Source organism: Dendrobates tinctorius, unplaced genomic scaffold (assembly GCF_039654945.1).
Source record: "Dendrobates tinctorius isolate UK_male_01 unplaced genomic scaffold, ASM3965494v1 ptg000154l, whole genome shotgun sequence".
NCBI lineage: Eukaryota > Metazoa > Chordata > Amphibia > Anura > Dendrobatidae > Dendrobates > Dendrobates tinctorius.
In genome coordinates this window covers 10,143,967-10,165,251 of record NW_027361821.1, presented here as the reverse complement: position 1 = coordinate 10,165,251, position 21,285 = coordinate 10,143,967, and the positions used below count along the sequence as shown (strand labels likewise).

Genomic DNA, 21,285 nt, shown 5'->3' with positions numbered 1-21,285 from the left:
GGACCCTCTTTGTGCAATTGTATACTGGGCAGTCACCCCCTCCAGGAATGGGTATGTGGAGAGTGGCTGTTAATCTGGTATTTTGCACCTGTGTTGCTGACATCTTGCTATATGGGCTGGCTGCACCCTGCAGTGCATTTGTTCTAAACCTGGGCAGGTAAGTGTTGCTGCCTTTTTGCTTGTTGTTATATATGAAATTTTGAAGACCTGAGTCTTCTTCTTCAATGGCTTTGCTATTTAGTTTAGTGTAGGGACCCGTAAGCGTGAGGAACTTTGGCGCAGTTTACGGGCTCAAGTATTTTGGCCAAAATATCAGCTAATACCTCACTAATTGGTAAAAAATTTTTTGCACTACATGATTCGGGGTGCAGCCGAGCCCAGACACATTTGGTCTCGTATGAGGGGTGTTCACACTGGGATGCAATGAGAGGGTGCTGGCCAGCCCGCCTAGTCGAATAGTAGGGGCGTTATTAATAGGCTGTAAACCAGACACCATGCATTCCCTTGGTGTGAACGGTACCCTATGCGGACCCTCTTTGTGCAATTGTATACTGGGCAGTCACCCCCTCCAGGAATGGGTATGTGGAGAGTGGCTGTTAATCTGGTATTTTGCACCTGTGTTGCTGACATCTTGCTATATGGGCTGGCTGCACCCTGCAGTGCATTTGTTCTAAACCTGGGCAGGTAAGTGTTGCTGCCTTTTTGCTTGTTGTTATATATGAAATTTTGAAGACCTGAGTCTTCTTCTTCAATGGCTTTGCTATTTAGTTTAGTGTAGGGACCCGTAAGCGTGAGGAACTTTGGCGCAGTTTACGGGCTCAAGTATTTTGGCCAAAATATCAGCTAATACCTCACTAATTGGTAAAAAATTTTTTGCACTACATGATTCGGGGTGCAGCCGAGCCCAGACACATTTGGTCTCGTATGAGGGGTGTTCACACTGGGATGCAATGAGAGGGTGCTGGCCAGCCCGCCTAGTCGAATAGTAGGGGCGTTATTAATAGGCTGTAAACCAGACACCATGCATTCCCTTGGTGTGAACGGTACCCTATGCGGACCCTCTTTGTGCAATTGTATACTGGGCAGTCACCCCCTCCAGGAATGGGTATGTGGAGAGTGGCTGTTAATCTGGTATTTTGCACCTGTGTTGCTGACATCTTGCTATATGGGCTGGCTGCACCCTGCAGTGCATTTGTTCTAAACCTGGGCAGGTAAGTGTTGCTGCCTTTTTGCTTGTTGTTATATATGAAATTTTGAAGACCTGAGTCTTCTTCTTCAATGGCTTTGCTATTTAATCTATGAAGACTAGTTGCTTCATTTTTTATTTTTGCTACTACTGGAGCATTCTAAAAATGATTACAAAAGTCAACAAACCCATTAGAGATGCGGAGCATGCCTGTAAACGTATTACATAGTGGTAATTATTATTATTATTATTTATTATTATAGCACCATTTATTCCATGGCGCTTTACATGTGAGGAGGGGTATGCATAATACATACAAGTACAGTAATCTTAAACAATACAAGTCACGATGGGTACAGGAGGAGAGAGGACCCTGCCCGTGAGGGCTCACAATCTACAAGGGATGGGTGAGGATACAGAGGGGGAGGGTAGAGCTGGTCGTGCAGTGGTTTGGTGGATCGGTGGTTACTGCAAGTTGTAGGATTGTCGGAAGAGGTAGGTCTTCAAGTTCTTATTGAAGGTTTCCATGGTAGGCAAGAGTCTGATATGTTGTGGTAGAGAGTTCCAGAGTAGAGGGGTGATGCACGGGAGAAATCTTGTATGCGATTATGGGAAAAGGAGATAAGAGGGGAGTACAGAAGGAGATCTTGTGAGGATTGGAGGTTTCGTGCAGGTAAGTACTGGGAGACAAGGTCACAGATGTATGACGGACTAGGGTTGTGGATGGCTTTGTATGTCATGGTTAGGGTTTTGAACTGGAGTCTTTGGGTAATGGGGAGCCAGTGCAGGGATTGACAGAGGGGAGAGGCCGGGGAATATCGAGGGGACAGGTGGATTAGTCGGGCAGCAGAGTTAAGAATAGATTGGAGGGGTGCGAGAGTGTTAGAGGGGAGGCCACAGAGCAGGAGGTTGCAGTAGTCAAGGCGGGAGATGATGAGGGCATGGACTAGGGTTTTTGCAGATTCTTGGTTGAGGAATGTACGGATCCATGAAATATTTTTGAGTTGAAGTCGGCAGGAAGCGGAAAGGGTTTGGATATGTGGTTTGAAGGAGAGATCAGTGTCAAGGATAACCCCAAGGCAGTGAGCTTGTGGGACTGGAGAGAGTGGGCAGCGGTTTACTTTAATGGATAGGTCTGTTGGGGGGGTCACGTGAGATGGGCGAAAGATGATTAAATACTTAAGATGGTAATACTTATTTTTAGCTGGGTTACAGAGATTGTTTGTTTCTTCACTTTCTTTAAGATGGCTGCCCCGGTCTTTGCTATGGAAATGGAAGGTGTACACTTGACCAAAACGGGTGGCACTGCATATGTCAAGTTGGGTGGAGTGGAGCCGGCTGCAATATCATTATGGAAATGGCTTGTGCTGATAATATGGACAACGACTCAGGTACCTGTCTCTTTATATGTGTGCATTCTATTCCTTGATATTACTGAATGTAAGGGACTAGTGTGTACAGTTTAGGACATTTTTTAGGATGCAAAAACTCTGCACTGATGTCCGGACACAGATGTCTGCTCCCTCCGGAGTTATGAGTCTGAAGAGCGGTGTCAACTAAAAAGTTACTATCCCACTACGGATGTAGTCAAATTCAATGAGGCGTCCACCCTGGTCTCCACGCACCTCCAGCACTTGGATGCTAGGCTATCTAGGATATGTATTAAAGGGGTATTCCCATCTCTATGATCTTATCCCAATATATATTAGGTGTAATAATAATAATAAAATTAGCAAATACATCCAATTAGAAATGTAGAATGTTTTTTTTAATTGGTCTCTTTCCTCTTGTGCAGGCATTGCAGGACCTTAGGTATCCATGGTTACGATCACCAGCAACTACCTAACGCACTTTATCAGTGGACATAACCATGGATACCTAAGGTCCTGCATTTCCTGCACATAAGGAAAGCAATAAAGCGAATAAAAACTATACTATATTTCTGATTGGAGGTATTTGCTAATATTATTAATATTAGTATTACACTTAGTACATATTGGGATCGAATTTGTGAGATGAGAATACCCCTTTAAATAAGTTATAATATCCACAACATAGTTTGTAGGATATTTTGGAGGTTGCATTGATAGACAATAGAGAAGCTTATTGTATGTGACCAAATGATCTTCTGTGTGCTTCTTCATGTAAATTCATAATTATAAGTTTGCCGAATTGATAATTTGATGACACTACGTGATAAAACTCCATTTTAATATCCTGCGGATGAAGTTTTTGCAATCGGTTTCAGTATCATTTTTCTTTATAATGTAAACAGTTCTGGCAAAACATTTTATTATTCATCAAGAAGACCTGTGCCTGATCTCCCGGTGTAATGCAGTTAGATTAGGGCATTGTTTTCGGCTTTGCATTTAATGGTCCAGCAAACACATCCCTTAAGTGTAAGCAGCTTCCTTCAGTAACGTGACCTCACACAGGTTCCAAGTAAATCCAAGAAAAGAGCCGCATAATCCTTTTCCAGATCACAGACAAATAAGACTTGCAGATCTTGTCAGCTGCAGTATGTTGGGTGCACAACTTTCACCTGGCAAGTGAGGAGGAGAATACAGATTTCTGGCCGTAGCTGTGAATGCAGTGCTAAAAACAACTACTAAACTGGCAAACTTATTGGATCTTTGTCTCTTGAAATAAATTTGTCTGAAAACATCATAATGTAGCAGCAGAGACACTGATTTCAGCTATGTGTCACTTACTGGGCTGCTTGCTGAAGTTCTGATAAAATCACAGTTTTATCAGAAGGAGATTATCACTAGAGGACTAGTAAACTTGCTGTCGTGTAGTCCTCTATATTCATGAGCCCTATATAACCCCGCATGCACCACTGATTAACAGCTTTCTGCCTATGCACAGTGTAAACATAAAGTTACCAATCAGTGCTGTGGGTGGAGTTATACAGAGCTCAGCATTCAGGTAACTGAATTTTTGTCATCAAAACTGCACCAAGTAACCCAATAAGTCACACATTACAGGGATCAGTGTCTCTGTCCCTTCAGTGTGCTGCTTTCAGATTGGGTAGCAAAAACTTGGTGAGAGATTCCTTATAAAGGGGTTTTCGGTTTCATCATTCTCTCTTAATTAGTAGAGGTATAATGCTGGGGCTCACCGCTGCAGTCCATCACTAATCTAGATGGCTTGTGCCATTTACAGCCATCAGGTCTGAATTAAAATACATTCACTATGTAATTTTCCACTACTAAATGTCTTCTATATCCACTTCGTTCATTTTTAAGGTGTAACATATCTCGGACTATTTCCGTACGTTGAATTGTCAGGATGTATCATGGTATGTTTTATGTAATTGGTCGGGAGGCGTAGTATATAAGTTTTGGTTTTGTCTTAATACTATAACAATTTGACTAAAGATCTTGTAGTTCAAAATGCCACTTATTGCCTGTATGGGTGTAAAATCTGCATCATGTAAGTTTCACAGCGCACCTTGGAGCAGTAATGCGGAGTGCCAGATTTTCTGTTTTAATGCGATTTCACTAAGCTCTGCTTGCCACACCGAGAACCTGGGGATTAACCATTGCAGGCGTGTTGAGATGTGAAGTTTAGTGCTCAAACAGAAGGTAATATTCAGTGGTGAAATATGGAGTAGACTGTGAATGAATGGTACACAGAAGAATCACCATGGACACTATGGCAAAAAAATGGAATGGCCCCAGACCTCACCTTGTTTACTGTAGTAATGCAAAAAGGTATAACAATAACCAAAGGATGGATAATAGTGACATTTATTAGATTTACTGCATAGCATGGCATTCACAACATAAGAGTTCCTATAGACAGCAAATGTAATCAGCTTTCCCAGAAAATGGAACATTTCTGCACCATTTTCTGGCTTCTGTGCCACATACTGTACATATGTGACAAACTCGCCATCCAGTCAAACTATGGAAATGAATAGCTTTAGTCTTCATAGATCCACTGTACAATCTGTGGCCCATCATTCATCATTGTCGAAACTCTAAGCATTACAGAAAGATTTAGACCCCAATTCGAGAAGCTGTTTCATCAGTTTTCTGGCATAAAATACCTTGAAATACCCCCAAAATTTTGTGCAACTCGATGTTGCTCAAAAATTTTGTAATGTTTGGTAGAGTTGAGCGAAACAGGTCGGCCAGATTCATAAGTCGCCGACTTATGCCAAAGTCGGGCTTCGCCGACCGAAACCCGACCATAGCGTGAGGTCAGCCATGTGGTCGTAGTCGGCAAAACGAGCGCCAAAGTTGGATTTCCCAGAATTCCAGGTGCCTTTTTTTAAGCCAATGAGCAAGGACGTACATTATGGGCAACGAGATGACATGTGAAGCGTCCACCACCATCGTAGAGAAGAGCATTGCAGTGATTGGCTTGCTTTGGGGGGGCGTTATAGTGTCTATAAAAGCCCTGACCGCCGACCTCCATTTTACTTCTGCTGATCTTAACAGTAGGGAGAGGTTGCTGTTTATCAGTAAGGAGAGAGTTAGGGCTGTAAAGATATAAGAAGAAGTTCTTACGTGCTTGTGCTGATAGCAATTGTGCTGTACAGTTAGTGTGCAGTGACAGGGGAGGATTTTTTTGTGTGCAGCAGCGCTGGTTATTAGGCTGCCTGATAGCTGTATTGCTATGTGTACACTGCTGTGCAGACTGCTTTTTACACAGCACTAATACTTTTATTCTTTTTTTCTGCACAGTTACCGACTGTTCCGTATAGAGCTGTACGCTCCTCACACACTACCGTGTACCGGCTGGTATCACGGAAAAATGCATGCCCTTTATCTGTGTGTGACTCCGGAAATGTATACGGAGATTTAAATTTTCCCTTACAACGTATACAGCTGTACGCTCCTCATACAGTACCGTATATCTGCTGTTTGTATTACGGTCAAATACAGACTGAGTGAGCGTCTGTGTGTGACTCCGGAAATATATACAGAGATTTAAATTTTCACCTACCCTGTATACAGCTGTACGCTCCTCATACAGTACCGTGTTGTGAGTTCATTTTCCCCTTCGTCACTGAGGTCTGGTGAACTCCCTATTCTGGTGAAGGAAGGTAGTGAGCCTGATTATCAGGCACCTGGGACTAATGAGGATGACTGGCTGAGTGGAGTCACTGACTGGATATAAGGCTGCCGACACCCTTCTGCCCTGCGGGTGATTTCTCTGTGGACTCCTAGGACACCAGTCTGATTCCTGCTTCCCTAAAGCTAAGTTTTCTGCTTTGCCTTTTGCATTTATGTTTTGTTTTTGTTTTCCTTGCTTTTCTGGATTCTGCCATTCCCTGCTGGGGTGAGCTGAATCTCCTTTTGCCTGTTGCTCTGTCTTCAGAATATTCCTGAGTACTGACATAGCTTTTTTGAAGCCTAGCTTCTTCAGGGCCTTTTTCACTGTCAGTCTGTTGGCTCTTATTTTCATAGGGTTTTTCACAGATTGCAGACAGCAGCCTTCCTGTCCTTTCCTATCTAGGTAGTTTGGGCCCCGTCTTTGCTCAGTCTATCTTTCTGTCTGTGTTAGTGTTTTCATCTTGCTTCACCATCATTATATGTTGGGGGCTGCCTATTGCTTTGGGATCTGCTCTGGGGCAGTTTAGATTTCCCCTTTCTTTCTGTAGGCCTATTTAATTCTCCGGCTGTGATCGAGGGGTCTAGGGCATCGTAGGAACCCCCCACGGCTACTGTTAGTTGTTGTGATAGGATCAGGGGTCTGCAATCCGATAGCTGCCAACTGCTCTGGCTTTCTGGACTTAGCTAGCATTTCTGTTTTTGCCTCCTACGGTGACTCAATCATAACAGAATCACCCGCCATACCGCAGTTCCTAGGGTACTCAATAGCAGGAAAGAATTGTGTTTAAAAAAAAAAAAAAAGGTGTTTGTATATTCTTTCTTCTATATCTCTGAGGCCGTAGGGGGAATTTTTTTTTCTCTCAATGGAGATAAAGCAATTGTCTGATCGTGTGGAACAGCTCGCTGCGGAAGTGCGGGGAATTTCCGCCTACCTTGCTCGTTCGCATGCTGTTGAACCAAAGATCCCTACACCTGATGTATTTTTTGGGGATTGATCTAAATTTTTGAGTTTCAAAAATAATTGCAAATTATTTTTTGCCTTGAAGCCTAACTCGTCAGGGAGCTCCGCGCAGCAGGTTAAAATTGTCATCTCTTTGCTGCGTGGCGATCACCAGGATTGAGCGTTTTCTTTGAAACCAGATGATCCTATTCTGACTAATGTGAACGCATTCTTTCAAGCTTTGGGGTTGTTGTATGACGAACCTAATGCTATTGATCAGGCTGAAAAGACCCTGTTGGCATTAAACCAGGGTCGAGATTCTGCAGAGTTGTACTGTCAAAAGTTCCGAAAGTGGGCGGTCCTTACTACCTGGAATGATAATGCCTTGGCTGCTCTCTTTCGGAAGGGTTTGTCAGAAGCCGTAAAAGATACTATGGTGGGATTTCCTGTTCCCTCTGGTCTGGACGATTCTATGTCATTAGCCATTCAGGTTGATCGGCGTTTACGTGAACGCAGGATTGCACGAGAGGTGTTGCCACTGGTTGAACAGACGTCTGAACCTATGCAATGTGATAGAGTTTTGTCTAAGGCGCAACGTCAGGAGTTCAGAAGGCGTAATAAGCTGTGTTTTTTCTGTGGAGATGCCTCGCATATTATTTCTGTTTGTCCTAAACGAGAGAAACGCTTTGCACACACATTTTCTGTTGGTGGTGTTCAACCTAAGTTTCTTCTGGCAATTACTCTGATCTGCTCCCTGTCCACATTTTCCGCCAAGGCTTTTGTGGATTCGGGGGCAGCGCTAAACCTAATGGACTTGGATTTTGCTAAACGTTGTGGATTTCCGATGACACCTCTGCAGACGCCTATCCCTTTGAGGGGGATTGATGCTACTCCTTTGGCTAAAAATAAACCTCAGTTTTGGACCCAGGTGGTCATGCGGGTCGCCCCAGACCATCAAGAAAATTGCAGATTTTTGGTGTTGCATGGTCTGCATGATGCCGTTGTTCTGGGGTTTCCCTGGTTACAAATTCATAATCCAGTTTTGGATTGGAAGTCTGTGTCTGTGGTGAGTTGGGGTTGTCGGTGTGCCTTTAGTGAGGCTCCGTTTTTTTCCACCTCTCCTCAGTCGCATGATGTTCCTGACTATTTGGTGGACTTTTATGATGTATTTAGTGAGAATGAGTCTGCGTCCTTGCCTCCTCATAGGAGTTATGACTGTGCAATTGAACTAAGCCCGGGGTGTAAATTTCCCAAGGGTCGGCTCTTCAATTTATCTGTACCCGAGCACGAGGCTATGCGGTCCTATATTAAGGAGGCGTTGGAGAAGGATCATATTAGACCATCCTCTTCACCGTTAGGTGCCGGTTTTTTTTGTGGCCAAAAAGGATGGTTCTTTAAGGCCTTGTATTGATTATCGTGCCCTCAATAAAATTACTATTAAATATCAGTATCCGTTACCCCTGATTTCGGATCTATTCTCTAGAGTTAGAGGTGCTTGCTGGTTTACCAAGCTTGACCTCAGGGGGGCGTATAATCTTATCCGCATTAAGCAGGGGGATGAATGGAAGATGGCGTTTAATACTCCGGAGGGACATTTTGAGTACCTGATGATGCCTTTTGGGCTCACTAATGCCCCTTCTGTCTTCCAGTGCTTCATGAACGATATTTTCCGAGACTTTGTCGATAAATTTTTGATTATCTATCTGGATGATATTTTGATCTTCTCCAAGGATTGGGATTCTCATGTGGAACATATTCAGACTGTGTTCCGGATCTTGAGGGAGAATTCCCTGTATGTCAAAGGATCGAAATGCCTTTTTGGAGTACAGAGGATTTCATTTTTGGGATTTATTTTGTCTCCGTCAACTATTGAAATGGACCCGGCCAAGGTACAGGCCATTTATAATTGGGTTCAGCCCACTTCTTTGAAGGCCCTCCAGAAGTTTTTGGGTTTTGCTAATTTTTATTGGAAATTTATAGCAAAATTTTCTAGTATTGCCAAGCCATTGACTGATCTGACTAAGAAGGGTGCTGATGTGTTGAATTGGTCTCCGGAGGCTGTTGCTTCCTTTCAGGAGCTGAAGCGAAGATTTACCTCCACCCCAGTTTTGCGGCAACCTGATGTCTCACTCCCGTTCCAGGTGGAGGTGGATGCTTCTGAGATTGGTGCAGGAGCTGTTTTGTCCCAAAAGGATCCTGTAACATCTAAAATGAATCCCTGTGCTTTCTTTTCCCGAAAGTTCTCTCCATCTGAACGTAACTATGATGTTTGGAATCGGGAACTGTTGGCCATGAAATGGGCATTTGAGGAGTGGAGACATTGGTTGGAGGGAGCTAAACATCAAGTTGTGGTCCTCACTGACCACAAGAATTTGATTTACCTAGAGTCGGCTAAACGCTTGAACCCTAGACAGGCTAGGTGGGCCTTGTTTTTTACACGTTTTGATTTTGTGGTCTCTTTTCTTCCTGGAACTAAGAATGTCAAGGCAGACGCCCTCTCTAGGAGTTTCTTTGCTGATTCTCCTGTGGTGACCAAGCCTGCTACCATCTTAGGCGAAGGGGTAGTTCTTTCTGCCATCTCGCCCGATTTGAGACTTGCTCTGCAAGAGTTCCAGGAGGACAAACCTGAGCGTTGTCCCAGTGGAAAGTTGTATGTTCCTGACCAGTGGAAGAAGAGAGTGATGTCTGAAGTTCATTGCTCTGCATTGGCTGGTCGTCCAGGTATTTTTGGTACTAGAGATCTGATGAGTCGCTCTTTTTGGTGGCCCACCTTGTCTCATGATGTCAGGAATTTTGTGCAGTCCTGTGGGACTTGCTCCCGGTCTAAATCTTGTTCTCACTCTAGTGGGTTGTTGATGCCTTTGCCGGTCCCCAGGAGGCCATGGACCCATATTTCAATGGATTTCATCTCTGATATGCCGGTCTCTCAAAGAATGACTGTTATTTGGGTGATTTGTGATAGGTTCTCTAAGATGGTTCATCTTGTACCACTCCCTAAGTTGCCATCTTCCTCTGAGTTGGTGCCCCTGTTTTTGCAACAGGTGGTTCGCTTGCACGGGATTCCTGAGAACATTGTATCTGACAGAGGAGTTCAGTTTGTGTCTAGATTTTGGAGGACGTTCTGTTCCAAGCTGGGAATTCAGTTGTCCTTCTCCTCTGCTTTTCACCCTCAGACCAATGGGCAGACAGAGAGAACAAACCAGACCTTGGAGTCGTATTTGAGATGTTTTATTTCCACTGATCAGGATGATTGGGTTTCATTTTTGCCCTTGGCCGAATTTGCTTTAAATAATAGAGCTAGTTCTGCCACTTTGATGTCACCTTTTTTTTGTAACTTTGGGTTTCATCCTCGATTTTCTTCAGGGCAGGTGGAGCCTTCTGCCTGCCCAGGTGTTGACACTGTGGTGGAGAGAATGCACCAGATCTGGGACCAAGTGGTGGATAAGTTATCTCTCTCCCAGGAAAAGGCCCAGCGGTTTTCCAATCGACATAGGACCATTGGTCCCCAGTTTAAGATTGGTGATATGGTGTGGTTATCATCAAAAAATATTGCTATGAAGGTGGCTTCTCCTAAGTTTAAGCCTAGATTTATTGGACCTTACAAGATTTTGGAGATTATTAATCCGGTCTCTTTTCGATTGGCTCTTCCTGTCACATTTAAAATCCATAATGTGTTCCATAAGTCCTTGTTGAAGAGGTTTGTTAAACCAGTTGTTCCTGGGGTGGCACCTCCGGACCCTGTATTGGTTGAAGGTAACATGGAATATGAGGTAGAGAAAATTCTGGATTCCCGTCTGGCTAGACGGAGACTCCAGTATTTGGTTAAGTGGAAGGGTTATGGTCAGGAGGATAATTCCTGGGTCTCTGCCTCTGATATTCATGCCAAAAGATTGGTGCGTGCCTTTCATCGGGTTCACCCTGATCGCCCTGGTGGCGTGGTTGAGGGTTCGGTGACCCCTCCTCAAGGGGGAGGTACTGTTGTGAGTTCATTTTCCCCTTCGTCACTGAGGTCTGGTGAACTCCCTATTCTGGTGAAGGAAGGTAGTGAGCCTGATTATCAGGCACCTGGGACTAATGAGGATGACTGGCTGAGTGGAGTCACTGACTGGATATAAGGCTGCCGACGCCTTCTGCCCTGCGGGTGATTTCTCTGTGGACTCCTAGGACACCAGTCTGATTCCTGCTTCCCTAAAGCTAAGTTTTCTGCTTTGCCTTTTGCATTTATGTTTTGTTTTTGTTTTCCTTGCTTTTCTGGATTCTGCCATTCCCTGCTGGGGTGAGCTGAATCTCCTTTTGCCTGTTGCTCTGTCTTCAGAATATTCCTGAGTACTGACATAGCTTTTTTGAAGCCTAGCTTCTTCAGGGCCTTTTTCACTGTCAGTCTGTTGGCTCTTATTTTCATAGGGTTTTTCACGGATTGCAGACAGCAGCCTTCCTGTCCTTTCCTATCTAGGTAGTTTGGGCCCCGTCTTTGCTCAGTCTATCTTTCTGTCTGTGTTAGTGTTTTCATCTTGCTTCACCGTCATTATATGTTGGGGGTTGCCTATTGCTTTGGAGTCTGCTCTGGGGCAGTTTAGATTTCCCCTTTCTTTCTGTAGGCCTATTTAATTCTCCGGCTGTGATCGAGGGGTCTAGGGCATCGTAGGAACCCCCAATGGCTACTGTTAGTTGTTGTGATAGGATCAGGGGTCTGCAATCCGATAGCTGCCAACTGCTCTGGTTTTCTGGACTTAGCTAGCATTTCTGTTTTTGCCTCCTATGGTGACTCAATCATAACAGTACCGTATATCTGCTGTTTGTATTACGGTCAAATACAGACTGAGTGAGCATCTGTGTGTGACTCCGGAAATATACACGGAGATTTAAATTTTCCCCTACACCGTATACAGCTGTATGCTCCTCATACAGTACCGTATATCTGCTGTTTGTATTACGGTCAAATACAGACTGAGTGAGCGTCTGTGGGTGACTCCGCAAATATATACAGAGATTTAAATTTTCCCCTACACTGAATACAGCTGTACACTCCTCATACAGTACCATATATCTGCTGTTTGTATAACGGTCAAATAGAGACTGAGTGAGCGTCTGTGTGGGACTCCAGAAATATATACACAGATTTAAATTTTCCCCTACACAGTATACAGCTGTACGCTCCTCATACAGTACCGTATATCTGCTGTTTGTATTACGGTCAAATACAGTCTGAGTGAGCATCTGTGTGTGACTCTGGAAATATATACAGAGATTTAAATTTTCTCCTACACCGTATACAGCTGTACGCTCCTCATACAGTACCGTATATCTGCTGGTATTTTTGGTACATTTTCCCAAACATGAGGAAGTATGGGGGAAGAGGCCGCAGACATGCGTGGGGGGGCCAGCTGGTACTCATGGTGGTGGTGGTGCATCTGCTGGTAGTACCAAAAGCACAATAGCACCTAAGGCAGGAGGTGTTGAGCCTGCATCATTGTCTGGCTCCAGAAGGCCTGTAAGGCTCCCTTGTCTGGGAGTACGTAAACCGCTTTTAAAGCTGGAGCATCAGGAGCAGGTTTTGGCTTACATTGCCGAAACAGCCTCCAGCTCTATCGCCTCCTCTTCTGAAGTTTCAAAAACTTCAAGCACTGAGTAGGCAGTGCAGGCTCCTGGTCAGGAACAACACCTTTCCTTGTGTCTTTCACCCTCACCAAAAGTGAAGGATGCGGCAGCATACACTTCAGATTACTCCCTGGAGCTCTTTTCACATACCATGCCTAAGCTATCAAGTGAAATCCTGAATTCCCCAGTCCAAGATGAATATGACATGGAGTGTACAAATGCACAGCCAGTGCTATATGATTCTGCTGGTACATTCACCCAGAGCACTGCAATGCCCTCGCAGTCTACTGAACCAGATTCTGACCCTGATGAAACTCAGGTGCCCCTTCCCGCATACTATACCACCTTACACGGTGACACAGAGGCTCACACTTTGAACCTGGTGGTGCAATGCTTCATAAATAATTATCCAGAGTTACCAGCCCTGCTCCATAAGGTGCGAAGACTGTGCTCGCACATCCGTCGCACGCCTGTAGACTCCAGTTGTATGCAGAAGCTGCAGCGATCGCTCCACCTCCCCAAGCACTGCCTAATCATAGACATTGCAACAAGGTGGAACTCCACCATGCACATGGTTGAGAGGCTGTGCGAACAGAGGCAGTCTGTAATACATTTGTGGGAGGATACATGGGCAGGCAGTTTGAGGGCAGACATCGAGTTGTCAGGTGTGCAGTGGTCAAAGCTGAAAGACCTCTGTTAAGTCCTTCAGTGTTTTGAGGAATGCACATGGCTGTTAAGTGCAGATGATGCCATCATAAGCATGAGCATCCCACTTATGCGTCTGCTCATGCAAACTTTGATGCACATTAAGGATCAGGCGTCTGCAGCAGAGGAGGAGGGAAGTCATGATGACAGTCAGGCATTGTCTGCTCAGGGAACTGTCCTGGATGAGGTGGAGGAAGAAGAGGAAGAGGAGGAGGAGGATGAGGGGGATGATTATTTTGGGGAGGAGGATGCTTCTCAGGGGGCAAGAGAAAATGTTGGTTTGCCAAGGTCAGGTACAGGGTTTGTGGATTTGGCAGAAAGTGCTCCTCCACCCAGCACTCGCAGTGAATCATTGACACCTGGAACATTGGCCCACATGTCTGATTATCTCTTGCGGATCCTAAAAAGGGTCCCCCGCATTACCAAAATTATGAAGGATGATGACTACTGGTTGGCCAGCATCCTCAATCCACGCTATAAGGGCAAATTACAGAACATCATGCCACAGGAGAACCTAGAGCTAATATTGGCGAACAAACAAGCAACTCTGGTAAACTGCTTGTTAGAGGCATTCCCAGCACGCAGCAGCGGCACAGGTTCTGCCATGAGCCGTACTAGGCAACATGGAAGAGGTGCTTGTGGTGCACACAGCCGAAATGGCATTGGAGACAGGGGTTTCATGACCATGTTGTGGACTGATTTCTCGAGTAACGCTCACACGACTGGTAATACTGAATTGATTGTAACAGACTGGAGACAGCAGTTGTCAACTATGGTTCAAAATGACCTCTCCTCCCCTATCGATGTTCTCCCTCACAGTTGATTCCCCTTTGACTACTGGGCCTGTAAACAGGACACCTGGCCTGAATTGGCACAATATGCCTTACAGGAGCTCGCTTGCCCTGCTGGTAGTGTGCTATCAGTTTTATGCTTAATTAGTTTATTGAGCTGGCTGGTAGATTTTTCAAAGGAGCCTCCTCTCTTCTGCTAATAGAATCTGCATAAACCTTATTGATGACTTAATGGATTCCTTTGTCCATATATTCATCAACTCAGGCGATGCGATCCTTTGAGAGGGACTAATATTGATCCTTAATCCTCTTGGTACAATCCGATTTTTTAAATAGTTTTCTAGTGTTCTGATCTCCCACCAGGATTTTAGGTACTCCATATAGCCACCATTCACTTCATTAAACAGATTCTTAAGGGCTAAGGGACCCGTGCTACTTGCTTGTGTGCCCCCAATACAAAATGCCTGATTTGCGTCTTCCAGCCATATATCTGAGTTAACCGGACCCGTAAGAAAACTGGCCATTCCAATTCCGAATTATTGACAGTAATCTGAATACAAGATATAACCAGGGTCTCAAATTGAATATCATATAGCACCCTAAAAAAAACAATACTTTATTAATAAAAGAACCCCAGAAAAAAAGGGGGGTCACACCACAAAGTGAACACAACATAAGCAAAAAAGTGCCCAAGAAAATAACAACTTTAAATTGGGGAATTACTGCGAGCCCCTGAAGCAAACTAGCACTCACGCCTTCCTTGCCGAGGAGGTTGGCACCCTAGGGGGGAACGCTGTGGCACCCCCGCTCAATGATGACTCTTCCTAGGGACCCTATTAAACCATGTAGCCACTAGGGGAGCCCCTTTCCCGATACTAAAGGGACCCCTAGCACTATACTAAGACAATCCTATGATAAGGAGGACCCTATGCCCCAATTAAAAACATGTATAAGAACACGCCGGCAGTATATTACATAGTAACATAGTAACATAGTTATTAAGGTTGAAGGGAGACTTTGAGTCCATCTAGTTCAACCCATATCCTATCCTAACTTGCCCTAACATGTTGATCCAGAGGAAGGCTAAAAAAACCCATGTGGCAACAGTAAGCTTCACATTGGGGAAAAAAATTCCTTCCCGACTCCACATACGGCAATCAGACTAGCTCCCTGGATCAACGCAATATTAAGGAGACTAGTGTATATACCCTGTAATATTATACTTTTCAAGAAAGGCATCCAGTCCCTTCTTAAATTTTAGTAGTGAATCACTCATTACAACAACATATGGCAGAGAGTTCCATAGTCTCACTGCTCTTACAGTAAAGAATCCGTGTCTGTGAGTATGCTTAAACCTTCTTTCCTCCAGACGTAGAGGATGCCCCCTTGTCCCCGTCACAGGTCTAAGAGTAAAAAGATCATTAGAAAGGTCTTTGTATTGTCCCCACATATATTTATACATTGTAATAAGATCATCACCCCTAAGCCTTCGATTCTCCAAACTAAATAACCCCAAGTGTAATAACCTGTGTTGGTATTGCAGACCCCCTAGTTCCCTAATAACCTTGGTCGCTTTTCTCTGCACCCGCTCCAGTTCAGCTATGTCTTTTTTATACACTATAGACCATAACTGTACACAGTATTCTAAGTGTGGTCGCACTAGTGACTTATATAGAGGTAAAATTATGTTCTCCTCATGAGCATCTATGCCTCTTTTAATGCATCCCATTATTTTATTTGCCTTTGCAGCAGCTGCTTGACTCTGGCCACTAAATGTGAGTTTGTCGTCCACCCATACACCCAGGTCTTTTTCAGTGACTGTTTTGCCCAGTGTTTTACAATTAAGCACATAATTATACAACTTGTTCGTTCTACCCAAGTGCATGACCTTACATTTATCCCCATTAAAGCTCATTTGCCATTTATCAGCCCAAGCTTCTAGTTTACATAAATCCTCCTGTAATATAAAATTGTCCTCCTCTGTATTAATTACCCTGCAGAGTTTAGTGTCATCTGCAAATATTGAAATTCTACTCTCTATGCCCCCTACAAGGTCATTAATAAATATGTTAAAAAGAAGCGGGCCCAAAACTGACCCCTGTGGTACCCCACTGCTAACCGTGACCCAGTCCGAGTGTGCTCCATTAATAACCACCCTTTGTTTCCTATCCCTGAGCCAGCTCTTAACCCACCTACACATATTTTCCCCTATCCCCATTGTTCTCATTTTATGTATCAACCTTTTGTGTGGCACCGTATCAAAAGCTTTTGAAAAGTCCATGTACACCACGTCCACTGCATTCCCTTGGTCCAGTCCGGAACTTACCTCTTCATAAAAGCTTATCAGATTAGTCTGACAGGAACGGTCTCTTGTAAACCCATGTTGATATTGGGTCACAAGGTTATTCTTCTCCAGATACTCCAGTATAGTATCTCTTAGAAAACCCTCCAGGATTTTACCCACAGTTGAGGTTAAACTTACTGGCCTATAATTTCCAAGTTCAGTTTTTGTCCCCTTTTTGAATATTGGCACCACATTTGCTATATGCCAGTCCTGTGGTACAGACCCTGTTATTATGGAATCTTTAAAGATTAAAAATAGTGGTCTATCTATGACTGTGCTTAATTCCTGCAGTACTCGTGGGTGTATCCCATCCGGGCCCGGGGATTTGTCAATTTTAGTGATTTGTAGACGCCGCCGTACTTCCTGCTGGGTTAAGCAGGTGACATTTAATGGAGAATTTTTATCCCTGATCATGTTATCCGTCATGGGATTTTTTTGTGTAAATACTGTTGAAAAAAAGTCATTTAGCATATTGGCTTTTTCCTCATCCTCATCCACCATTTCACCCAGACTATTTTTAAGGGGACCAACACTATCATTTTTTAGCTTCTTACTATTTATGTAGTTAAAGAATATTTTGGGATTATTTTTACTTTCTCTGGCAATGAGTCTCTCTGTCTCAATCTTTGCTGCCTTGATTTGCTTTTTACAGAATTTATTTAATCTTCTGTATTTATTTAATGCCTCATCACTACCTACTTGCTTTAATTCTCTTAATGCTTTATTTTTATCTCTTATTGCGCCCCTTACAGCTCTATTTAGCCATAGTGGTTTCCTCCTATTTCTCGCATGTTTATTCCCATACGGTATATATTGTGCACAGGTCCTATTCAGGATGCTAATAAACGTCTCCCATTTTCTTTGTGTATTTTTATGTCTCAGGATATCGTCCCAGTTAATTGCACCAAGATCATCTCTCATCCGTTGGAAATTTGCCTTCCTGAAGTTTAGTGTCCTTGTAACCCCTCTACTACACATCTTATTAAAGGATACATGAAAACTTATTAATTTGTGATCACTATTACCCAAGTGACCCTCAACCCTTACATTTGATATGCGGTCTGGCCTGTTGGTTAATATTAGGTCTAGCAGTGCCCCCCCTCTTGTTGGGTCCTGAACCAGTTGTGAAAGGTAATTGTCTCTCATTGTTGTCAGAAACCTATTACCTTTGCTGGAACTGCAGGTTTCTGTTCCCCAATGTATTTCAGGGTAGTTGAAGTCCCCCATAATAATGACTTCTCCTTTAGTCGCTGCTTCATCTATTTGCTTTATGAGGATATTCTCTGTAGCTTCCATTATTTTTGGAGATTTATAACAAACCCCTATCAGTAATTTATTATTTTTCCCCCCTCCCCTTATCTCTACCCACAGGGACTCTACATTTTCATTAGATTCATATATATTATCACGAAGGATGGGTTTTAAGGATGATTTTACATATAAACACACGCCTCCCCCTCGCTTATTTGTACGGTCATTTCTGAACAGACTATAGCCCTGTAAATTAACAGCCCAGTCATGGCTCTCATCCAGCCATGTCTCAGATATCCCCACCATGTCATAATTATGTTCCAACAACATTAACTCCAATTCCTCCATTTTCTTGGCGAGACTTCTGGCATTAGTATACATGCACTTTATGTATCTCTCTGTACCTCTATTCTTTCTTAAATTATTAACTGTTCTAACCCCACCCCCCATGCCACCTCCACCCCCAATGTCATTATTTGTGCCCAGGTCTCTATCTGCACTGTCTTCCCCTCCTATAAAAGGAATACCCTCCCCCCCCCATCCCTAGTTTAAACACTCCTCCAACCTTCTAGCCATTTTCTCCCCCAGCACAGCTGCACCCTCCCCATTGAGGTGCAGCCCGTCCCTAGCGTAGAACCTGTAGCCAACTGAGAAGTCGGCCCAGTTCTGCAGGAACCCAAACCCCTCCTTCCTACACCAATTCCTGAGCCACTTATTAACCTCCCTAATCTCCCGTTGCCTCTCTGGCGTGGCACGTGGTACAGGAAGTATTTCCGAAAATACCACCTTGGAGGTCCTTGCTTTAAGCTTACAGCCTAATTCCCTGAAATCATCTTTAAGGACCTTCCACCTACCTCTAACTTTGTCATTTGTGCCAATGTGCCCCATGACCGCTGGATCCTCTCCAGCCCCTCCCAGTAATCTGTCAACCCGATCAGCGATGTGTCGGACTCGAGCGCCAGGTAGGCAGCACACCGTTCGACGATCCCTGTCTTTGTGACAGATTGCCCTATCTGTTCCCCTAATAATTGAGTCTCCCACTACCAGAACCTGTCTGGCCTGCCCTGCCCTGCTCTCCTATTTCCCCCCTTACTGGAGCAGACACTCCTCTGGCTTTCAGAGGACATGCCTTGCTGCAGCAGTGCTACTCCTGCACTAACACTCCCCTCATCTACCAACTTAGCAAACTTATTGGGGTGTGCCAGATCAGGACTAGCCTCCCTGGTGCTCTTCCCTCTACCCCGCCTTCTAACTGTCACCCAGCTAGCTGCTTCATTGTCTCGCAGCTCCAACCTAGCATCCCCCCCCTCATCTATCCCATTGAGCGTCTGCTCAGTGAGCAGAAGACTCCTTTCCATATTGTCTATGGATCTCAGTGTTGCCAGCTGCACATTTAGATCCAGTATCTGGGCTTCCAAATGCACAACGTGCTCACATCTTGCACAGCAGTATGCACCCTCGACCGGCTGTTCAAGGATTTCATACATGCGGCAAGATGTGCACTAGATGGCATTGGCAATAGTGGAGCACATCCTAATGGGGATTGCACCAGACAATAAGATAAGCAAAAATAAATTAAAAAAAAAGTATTAATATAACAGCAATTCAGTAAGACCTCCCTTGGAAACTCCCTGAATCTAAAGTCACTGAATTTCAAGTCACACACTTACCACAGTTCGCACTTACGCTCAGGTCACACTCAGCTCGTTCACACTCGCTCAGGAAGAAGATTTAAAAGAGGTTTTTTGTTTTTTTTTCCCCTTTTACCAGCACACCACCCTGCTGCTCAATGCACTTCCAAAAGGAGTTGAGCCCCAACCAGCTGCCCCTTATAAACCCTTAATTACTGTATGAACTCCCACCCTTAATTAACCCCTTGTGAATATAGTTACACCTCAAGATTTAAATGCAATATAGTTTACCCTTAAAAACACAGATAGTAAAATAAGAGATTAACCCTGAAGAGAGAAAATATAGGTTAAACAAGCCCCCAAAGCCCCGCAAAAATTGAACAGGTAGAAAGCACTCAGCAACTTACAATTCAGCAACTCACACAGGTGTTTGCTATAGGTTTTCCAAATACCTCTTCACTGAATTTCAAGTCACACACTTACCACAGTTCGCACTTACGCTCAGGTCATACTCAGCTCGTTCACACTCGCTCAGGAAGAAGATTTAAAAGAGTTTTTTTTTTTTTTTTTCCCCCTTTTACCAGCACACCACCTTGCTGCTCAATGCACTTCCAAAAGGCGTCCTAAGGTGAAGATGAATAAGATTAACAAATCCTCCTTACACTGGAGCTATGAGATTATAATGTCAGTTAAATCACCATATAGTAAACGGATAGACCATGAGAAGCATCAATTCTGACCATTATATAAACATTAGCTCAAGCTTCTCCCCAGCAATGAATGGATAGTGCAGGGAATCACCCTCAGACAAATGATGCACTTTGACCCATAGCGGATCAATAACCTCTGAGTACAAGCCCACCATATATATAGATATCACCCATTCGGGGTCAGCCAATAATGTACACAAATAACAGGTGGAATGCTCAGATATATATGGTCTCAATACTCATTGTATCGCCTGCCATCTGCCAGTCAGATTAATATGCCTCAACGCGTTTCGCCCCATGTGAGCTCATCAGGAGGCCCAACGTCACAATAACATGTGTCCTGATGTGGTAAAGTAGCTGGGTCGCCTCGATAACCCCCTCCATTTAAACATACCGCTTCAGTAATGCCCGCCAGCCACGGACGTCATTAGAGGGACACACCCCCTACCCTCAGTGCGCATGTCAGTAACGGAGTACATGCACTCTTTCTCCAATCTCACCTCATGCTATGGCGCGCTGTAGTTTCGTCACCCATCGCGCATGCTCCCAGCGGCCGATACATACATCCGGGGAAGAACTGTGGAACACAAGCCTCATTTAGTAGCGCAGACTCCTAATGCACCCAATCACCATGGCAAAGGATGTAATTAGCTCAAGCCTAGTTAAACATCAAGAGCGCAGACTGATAATGAGCCACACCACCATAAGAGCGGATGTAAAAAGAGAATATCAAATATCTTTATATGTACCAATCAGAGAGGCAAAGATTCATATCAGCCAGCGCATTAAAAGCAAATTGAAAGGAGGGCAGGTTTTGTTTATATAGAAATCAACATCATTGGAATACAAGACTAGAAGGATACAACTTATTTTCAAGAAACAGACTTGATAAACGAGGAGGAGGTGTCGCATTGTATGTTAGAAACGCGTATATCTGCACAGAGATTGAAGCTTCAGAGACTGGGAGTACTGTGGAAACTCTTTGGGTAAGAATACAAGGACAGAACAATGGAAAGGACACCATTGTAGGCATTTACTACAGGCCGCCTGTGCAAGCTGAAGA

General features: G+C 44.1%; 1 protein-coding gene across 8 annotated transcripts in view; it reads left to right on the top strand.

Annotated features, from left to right (window-relative positions):
• TENM1 (teneurin transmembrane protein 1) overlaps nt 1-21,285 on the top strand; it is a 1,357,925-nt gene that overhangs the window by 961,706 nt on the left and 374,934 nt on the right. For all 8 annotated transcript variants that reach the window (XM_073547613.1, XM_073547619.1, XM_073547618.1 and 5 more), the window contains one exon: nt 2,431-2,577. In XM_073547613.1, the coding sequence (XP_073403714.1) occupies nt 2,431-2,577 (147 nt within the window). The remainder of the gene's footprint in view (nt 1-2,430; nt 2,578-21,285) is intronic.